An 8866-nucleotide genomic window follows, 5' to 3' on the forward strand; every position below is an offset into this window, starting at 1 on the left:
ACTGGAAAAGATATTAGACTTTTCTTTTTAAATGCCCGAGTGGTCTGTGATGCCCTCTGTGTTGATSCGACCCTGGAGCTGCGCCCGGCTCGTGGAGGCCCAGAGCTGCCACCCAGCCCGACAGCGCGGCAGCTGCTCCACGCGCCTCTGGGCTCGGCTACTGCATGTTTGTCCTTTACTTCTGGCTTCCAGGGGCTTTTGCCAGGTCTTCCATATGAATCCGAAGATAACACATGGTTGGCTGCTTTTGGCCAGGCAGCAAAGTTGCGCGCTTTTTTTTTTTTTTTTTTTTTTAATAATAATTTTNCTGCTTTTGGCCAGGCAGCAAAGTTGCGCGCTTTTTTTTTTTTTTTTTTTTAATAATAATTTTCTTTAAACACAGGCTGGCAGTAGGCAGGAAACTTATCTAGGGGTTGCCTGAACTGTGCCTTAAAGAAAACTATAGTTCTCCCCCAAAGTATAGCAGTTTAGATTCTTATTTCTGTCTCCCCATCCCTGCATGTAGGATTTGAACAAGTAGACTGTAACGAGGCAAGGAAAGTTTGGCTCGTGCAGGAGTGCAGGTGCATGGGTGGCACTGCACCCCTCACAAAGAGGCCAGAACAAGGACCGTGGTATAARGTCCCAGCTCCACTCTGCTAAGGCCCAGCGTCGTGCATAGGTTTTGTGCAGACTCTGCATGCACTGAACATCACCCTGTCAGTGTGAGGGGGCTCTGCTTGCCYGTCCTGGAGCACCTCCATGTCTTCACAAGCAAATTGTGTCCAGGTACCTGTGTGTTAGTTCGCTACCTGTTTGGCATAAGGGAGTTTAGCTGCTGCAGTTCCATGCACTAGGGACATTCACATACAGGTGTTGGCCCTGCAGAACCACAACCCCTGGCTCCCTGTGGGAGCAGCACAGAAGCTGGCATGGGCTGTTGGCAGCTGGATCTCCCCTCTGGGCTGACAGACAGGAAGGTAACTAGGGAAGGTAAGTGTGGGCTTTGGAGGGCACAAAAGAAGCCTGGTTTGCCTGCAGGCTAGCTTTTAAGAACAGATGCTTCCTGTTTCCCCTCTTGTCTCTAGTTCCACTTAATCCTAATTTGCTTTTATTTTTAATTTTCTTTTTTTCATGCATGGAACCTTAACTCCCTTTCAAGAAGGCAGCATGWGCCCCCAAGCTACTTGCTTCCCTGCTGCAGGTTGAGGATGGAGGGCACATGCTGAGAAGGGGATTGAGAAAGGTCCTGCTGAGGGCAATGTTTATGTACATTAATTGCACAATGTATTGGCCATGTACCATTTTGTGTTGACTTTTCTGCTTTCTCTATCTCTCCTATCAATACAGCCCCTTTCATTCACAAAGGTGCTTGTTTACTGTGTTTCCCATAGGTTTCTAGCCAGCACTTTGTGTCAGAAAGGCCGTGCATAGTTAAATTTTAAAGACAGTCCTTTCTTCTAAAGGCTTTCCTGAGTGGGAGCTTCCTCCCCCGGGGCTCTCCTTCGTGTGCCACTAGATGAGAATGAGGGGAATGCAGGACAGTGTCGGCAGCCKCTGTCCTGCCCTGGGCTTGCTGGGGTGGGCGGCAGGCTGGCAGGGGTTGCTAGCACAAGAATGGAGCAGAAGAGTGGATGAGAGAGGCCTGCTAACAAAATGTGCAGGGGAGGGGAGAAAAAAGAAAAGGTGGAAGCTGCCATGTCCARTTGCTTTATTTAAACCCCTACAGAGGCACTTCCATGCCTGGAAGGTGATAGCAAACTCCTCTAGACAAATGCTGATCCTCAGAGGCACAGAACGGTTAACAAACTCAGGTACAAGAGAGGTAGGCAGATCTTTCATAGTCCAAGCACCAGATCTCAAGTTGGCTGCTTCTTGCTTGCAGCGAGAGAGATGCTCACATCCCACCTGATTTTGTGGAGGAAGGATTCCTCTGGTCCTGTCTGTCTGTCCTTCCGAGGAAGGATTTTACTTAGCATCAGCTCAGGGGCTGTTTGTGTCTTTGAGTGCACAATTCCCAGGCTTCCCTTTCAGAGCGCTTGGTCTCTTCAGCCTGTTGCTGAGATGCAGCAACCAAGGAAGTGGCCCCGAAAGCACTTGTCTGCAGCCKGGAGAGGTCGTTTCTGTACCAGCCAAGAGGGCCTTGACTGCATATTGGGTAAAAGGGCCCTACCTGGAACCCTGCTTGACCTCCTTTCTTTTCACAAGTGTGTTTTGATTTCTCGTTTGCTTCCCAGCCCCCCAGCTCTTGGAGAGARAGCATCCCCACAATGAGGCTTAGGGAGGCTAAATGAGATCAGCACTGTGAAATGGGAGGGAGGCACTGCTGGTGAGAGGAGAGCTCCTTGCAGGAGAGCTGGGCAGTCAGCAGGGAGAATCCAGGAGTGCAGTCACATTGTCCAGCAGGCATAAATAAGAGCAATCAGCAGCCCCATGGCCACRGCGAAGGCAGCGTTCTTGCGATTTTCCTTGCGAAGCACCCTCAGTTCCTTTTCTGTGAAAGAGACAAAACTCTGCTGGCACACAAGCTCATTTCTCCTTTCAAAGCTATCTTGCAGGATCAAGGCTACTCTAAGCTAGGGGCAGGTCTCTTGGGATCAGTATTAGAAGCTGATGTTTATGGGAAGCAGGAAGTAGACAGCRAGACCTCTTATCCCTGCCCTCCCCCTCCCCTGGCTGATGCCAGTTACTTTTTCCAGCTCAAGAGGTGTCTGGATTTCTTTCACAAAATGCTGGCCAGATTTCACAGCTGTACCCTGTTTGGCTGAGTCCAAATTCAAAGGCAGAAGTTGGAGGTAGCAGGAGCTTGAAGGGGAAGCTGAGCTGCAGCACTGATCCCATCCAGCCCAGAGGGACCGTTTTTAATGAAGCTCTTACCATAGTTGTCAGCTTTGGTCATTAGTAAATTTTTCTCTCTCTCCAGTGATTTTCTGTAATGAGAAGAGTTTTATTACCTGCAAGGCACAACACAGCCTACTTCTCTGCTTGTGTGATGGAAAAGAGAATGAATGAGCCCCCCGACCCTTGCAAATGGGTGATAGTTTGGAAAGCCCCATCTGAACGAGAGAGGTGGTAGTTAAATGACAGGGCTTTCGGGAAGGAAAAGGCTGCGTGTCTCATTTCAGGCCTGTGTCACTGCATGCACATGGGCTCAAAGGGTCTGTGAGATCCCCCTCCCSTGCTCTCCAGGGTGGAATAAGCAGCTCTGCAGTAGACACGAAACAGGGCAGGGTGCACAGGTGCTCTCTGCTGGATCCTGCCCCTCCGCACAGCTTGGCTTAGTGCTGAAGGACTGTAGCTCTTCTGAGCCCCTGGGGCTGAGATGCCTTTCTCAGGGATACCTGCTTCATATAAATTCCACCACCTGGGGAGATGAGCTGTACCCGGACCCACTAACAGAACAGTTAAGCTGCTACCTGACAAAAAATTCAGGATAACAAGTAAATCAGGCCAACACCACCACCTACCCAGCCTGTCTTCAGCTGCACAAGATGATTAATTAATACACAGTTTAAAATATAAAAGCGAAACAAATTGCCTGAAAGCAGCGGCATTTCCACTACAGCAATGAGAACACTGCCACTCCTTTCAGACTGTGTGCACATAAATAAATATGCACTAACAAATTAGCTCCCTTTTCAGAGCAGACAGTGGTATTACAACAGGGAAGACAGTAAGTGTAATGGAGTTTGTTGTACCCCTTGGGGTAAAGCAAGAAGCTGTAAGAGGAAGAGATCCAAACCTAAGTGTACAGCTGGTTAAGTGACAGGCAGCAGGGAAAGCCGGATACATTAGCAGCAGGATAGGAAAGAAGGGCTCTTAGAGACTACTCTGGGAAAAGAAAGGCAGAGAGCTGGCTCCGAGGAAGTGAGAAGAGAGATCTGCCAGCGTCGCTGAAATGCTACTTAGAAAATTGCTTTTGGAAGCAAGTCAAGGGAAAGTGGGGTAGGCTTTGGGGTGGCGGAAAGCAAGGAAGAAAATGTGATTAACTTCACAGTGCAAAAGCAGATCTTTCCTCTGTGTAGTACTTCCTGGATCAATGATTCTGATGAGGGGACAAGGACTTTCTTCCATGGCTTGGGAATCGGAATTATGGCAACAGCATTTCTCTTTCCACCTRCATGCAGGCTGTGAAAATCAGAAAAGACCCAAGGAATTCCCAATCSCAATTCTCTGCTCTGAGTACCACAGTTGGACAGAGCTGTTTTCTAGGAGGCCAGGAGCCAGCGTGCGGATAAACGTGGAGGTCCATACAGTGCCTGGCCACATACGCTGCAGGTCTGAGAGGCTCAGGTCAGCTCCATCCCTGTATCCCTGAACTTCTCCCACGGGTTCAGTTCCCGCACGGAGCACTAAGCTGAGGGAAGGCAGCCTCGATAAGGGAGAGCAGCCCCTCCAAGAGCTGCCGCGGGCCGCAGCCCCAGCGCCCTGCAGTACCTGCCCTCGGGGCTGAGCTGCTCCCGGCGCAGTCTCAGATCCACCTCCTCCATGCTCTGCCTGCACAGCGCCAGCTTCTCCTCCAGCCCGTCGATCTGCAAAACACAGCAGTCACTCGCTGCTTCTCCCAACCACCACGGGGCTGCCCCTGCTCCGAAGGGAAGGACGCCCAGCCTCTCCACCTCCCGCCTCCATGGCTAACTCTGCAGGGCCTGCAGAGCTGAATGATCACAGAGAGCTACGTGCAGACAACGCTGAGCTGTACAGGAAGGTCCAACAAATCCCTGAGAACTGCACACTGGCTTCTGCCCTGCTCACACACCTCCAGCCCGCACCAAGTTTTGGCTGCAACCTGGTGCCACCAGCATAGAGGAACTGGCTTTCCTCCTGGCAGGTTATTTCCCCCCACGCACACTGCAGTATCTTCCGATGGGACACAGAAGAGGTAATTCCGGATAAATACAACAGAACTGATCTACTTGCTCGAGTGTGGGGAGCTGCTGCACAAGAGGAAATCCTGCTGTGGCCCAACACTTCTAGGAATCATTGCTCTTATCTGTCTGCAAGCAGAGCGTAGGCATCGCAAGGAAAACTTTGTTTTTCACACCTGCTTCCAGCAGGGATTTAATGGGACTAATCATATAAGAACATACAGCCCCAGCCCAAAATATAGCCCAAATTATGGGCAGAGCAGTGTCTTGATGCCAGTGCTATTGCCTCACTTGGAGTTGGGATCTGCTCCTGCATGCTCGGAGTCTCTCATCAGCTAAGCCATCCAAGCAGCACTTCAAGGCAAAAGGAAACAGAGAAGGGTTAATAAACACAGGGGAGAAATCAGAGCAACCTGTCTGAGAACTGCTGCTGCTTGGGGCTGCCAAGGACTCGCCTAGAAGCCCCCCGGGCTGTGAAGCTGTCACATGGGGGAACCTGGGAGGCTTTGGCACAATCTCCAGGGGCAGCTCCGCACGAGAGGGCAATCCTAGGTGCAGCTGCACACCTGAGCTTTCCGTGGGTGGAAGGAAACCTCTTSCTCAGGCTGACAAATGCACCAAGAGGTTAGCTGGGGTGTAAACCTAGGCCTGTCTGAGGTCTGTGTGAAAAGGAAGAGCTGAGCTCTGCAGCGGGATGCTGAACCACCACTGCCCTTCACACGGACATGCCTTTGTAATGGCAGTCTCAGCACAGCTGTGAGTAAAGTGGAGACCAAACACCAAAGAAATTCCCTGGGACACAGCTAACRCACAGCTCCCCTCCTACCGCTCCAAAGGCATCACTAGGCGCAGCATCATTTGCACTGAATTCTGACTATATTCCCACAGAATCTGGAGACTCTCCAAACCAGCATCACACAGAGCAGCTTTCAGCCCAAACTAACTTGCATGTTTATTACAAATCTCATTTGTTGGGACCCTCCTGGGAGTGCAAGTCTAAAAGGGCCAGCACAGAGGGAGGCAGGGAGCTTTGCTTACAGAGTTGAGCTGGATCCCTCCTAATTCATTTTGCAATGAATTAATAAAAGCTTTCTTTTCAGCAGGAAGGCTAAAAGCACTTTTTGAGAACTAGCTCTTCCCTCTGCTTTCATGAATTTCCTAATTAAGATGCTGGCAAAGCGCCACATCACACATACATTGCCATCCAGCAGCGCTAGGTAATGATGTTGTCGTCTTCTGACCCTCACATAAATCAGATCAAATCCAACTGGAGAGGTCGAGGCTAAGAAAAAAAAACTAAAGCCTTTGCTGAGCACTGTCCTCATGCCCGTCSTCTGCCAGGACACTTGAGTAGTTCTTTGCACAAGGGAATTACTGGTTCTTACATCCACAAATTTGTCTGGATTATTAAAATCAGTCTAACACATGAAACAGTTCCTGCACAAACGCACATGTGGCACTTGCCTGTGGACAAGGTTTTTTCATTGTATTTAATAACCCTGCTTTTGTCTTTGCCATTAACAAGTTTGGCTGCTGCCTAAGCCCAAGTAGCCATCTTACAGGCTACAACATCCCATGGCAAGGAGTTTCATATCCCAGTCTAAAGTTACAGGAAGGTTTGCACGAGAATGGTGCCTTGGGTTTGCACCTGCTACTTGCATTGGATGGATTTTTGTATTGAGGARACTATGAACATTGTTGTTGTTTAAAATCACAAGCAGTGATTTTATGAGATCCCCCTTTTGTCATTTGTCTTAAAGCTTACAGGAACATTCCCAACTTCATCATTTCTTGCCCAAGTTGCCCACACCTTTGATCATCCTTGTCTCTCTCCCCAAGACCTTCCCAGTTTTATGACATGGCTGCAGAAGTGACCCGGGTCTCACTACTGTCATTCTGATGGAGTCCATCCAGGAGGACCCGGGCAATTCAGTGTTGTCTTCTGACACGTGGCCCCACTGACATCAAAGCTATACAAAGCAAGTGGCTTAAGCTTAAACCAGCACCGCAGAACCGAGATACATTTACATCCATTCAATCTAGGCCACATTAATTGCAGCTGTAATTTGTAAGTGCCAGCTCATCTGATATGCAGATTTAAACAGACATAAGTGTCCATGTAGAAAATTGCATTCATTTAGCATCATGACTTTAAACAAGCATGACACTGTCTGGAATAGGCCTCTCAGAGACAATCATGCATCACATCATATTAACACTCATTTGGAAGGTTTTCTTTGCAACCATAACAGCTCAGAAAGTAATAAAAACTGAATGAAGGCTTAAATTATGAAATCAGTATCACAGTTGTCAAGCATTCTGACACCAGATACACCTAAAATAAAGATTTTTTTTCCTTCTGGCTTAACGTTTTCTTCCTTCACAATTTCCTCTTCTCTACTAGCAAAATGATTTTATCTTCTAGTAGTAATTTTGCACAGGGGTTAAACTTTCACCTAGAACACCCCCAAGGAGAAAAGTTCTACGGCCCTTTCAAATGCTACTTGTATCATGACAACTTTAAAAAAACTAAAGATACCCAAAGTCCCCAATATATTGTAATAATTTTCTATGGCAGCTAAACCCAGTCCTGCTTCATTTGGGTGATCAGGAGGCCTCAGGGAAGGACTCACGGCTGAGATCACTTCTCTTTTTGGACAGCAGCATCTCATCTCTCCTTGACTGTTCTCCCCTCTGGGCTCCTTTTGGCTGCTCCATTTAGGTTAGAGTGCCCAGAAATGTCTCTCTTCTCCAGCGAAGGCCTAACCAGACGAAGTGGAGCACAGCAMTACCATCACATGGCACAATGAGACATTCACATTTCTCATTCGCAGCACGTGAAGCATATGTGGCAGGTCCTTCTCCCAGCCTTTCTGGCTGTTTCATGTAAGTTTACCCAAAAGACTTAGGGATAGAGAGGGAACCAACAAGGTCACTGGATGGGTTCTGCCTCATTTCTGCCGTTTATTGGATGGGTTGTGGCTTTGCTCTCCCTGTGTTTACAACCTGCAGASCTGCACGTGGGCTCTCCCCTGCCTCCTCTACGACAGTCAAGGTAGCACCAGTCCGGGCAGGAGCCAGAACGGCGCCTGCTTCAGAGAGACCTTAACGGAGGCAGCCCGTTTGCTAAATGCAACGTGCCAGGGCAGCAGTCCGGRGACTGCGGAACACCCAGGGGCAGCGCTCAGCCCAGCTTCAGAAGGAGCATGGGTCTCCTCCCTTCCTGCGGTGRCCTGGCAGTCCCTCCATCCCATGCCCCTTTATTTTATTTTATTTTGTTTTATTTTATTTATTTTATTTTATTTTATTTTGATGCAAAGGCAGCACATGGGATCGCACTGTTTGAGGCTTGGGATTCGGGAGCCGGCCCTTCTCCAGGGAAGCCAATGCATCCCGGAGGGAGGCCAGGGCAGCTGCTTCCCATCGGGAACAGCGCAGGCCCGCGGCAGTCGCAGAGCAGACCCAGCTGTGGCGCCTGGCTCCCTGTCAGGGAGCTCCTCGCCGGGAGGGATGCCCTGCGCCTGTGCAGGTCTAATAAAGACGCTTTATTAGACCTGCACAGTGCGGCCTCSTAACCGGGAATTTCAGCGAGAGGAGCACAGGGGCCGCGGCGCCAGCTAAGCCCCGCGCGGCGCCTCCCACGCGCAGGAGAGGCGGCAGGAGCAGAGCCCCCGAGGGACCCGACACGCCGGGGCTGCAGCTGGGCTGAACCCGCAGCAGAGAGCCGGGCAGCGCCCCACGGCCCTGCCCCACGGCACGGCCACCCCGTAACACCTCACCCCAGAGCTCGGCCACCCCATCCCAGGACAGGCCCACCGCAGAGACACCCCACTCCTCAGCCACCCATAAGCAGCCCGCCCAAGAGCACCGTCACCCCCCAAGGCGCTGCCCCGCCACTCTCACCGCGCACGCCACGCTCTGCCCGCCTCGCTTCTTGCCCATGGCGGAGCCGGCCCCGGCCCCGGCCTCGGCGCGGCCGCGCCTGCGGGCGCCGCCTCCCTCCGCGCAGCCCGCCCGCG

The 8866-nt window shown here is 50.7% G+C and overlaps 1 protein-coding gene across 1 annotated transcript; it reads right to left on the reverse strand.

The window, feature by feature from the left end:
• Positions 1 to 1735: 1735 nt before the first annotated feature.
• Positions 1736 to 8789, reverse strand: CCDC167 (coiled-coil domain containing 167). Its single transcript, XM_026051181.1, has 4 exons — positions 8751 to 8789; positions 4417 to 4613; positions 2857 to 2909; positions 1736 to 2473 (listed from the first exon to the last, which is right to left on the reverse strand). Exons 1-4 carry the CDS (start codon positions 8787 to 8789, stop codon positions 2370 to 2372), a joined length of 393 nt encoding a protein of 130 aa, XP_025906966.1. The 3' UTR covers positions 1736 to 2369.
• Between the last annotated feature and the right edge of the window lie 77 nt (positions 8790 to 8866).

Source organism: Nothoprocta perdicaria, unplaced genomic scaffold (genome assembly GCF_003342845.1).
Source record: "Nothoprocta perdicaria isolate Ctin4 unplaced genomic scaffold, notPer1 scaffold_73, whole genome shotgun sequence".
NCBI classification, from domain to species: domain Eukaryota; kingdom Metazoa; phylum Chordata; class Aves; order Tinamiformes; family Tinamidae; genus Nothoprocta; species Nothoprocta perdicaria.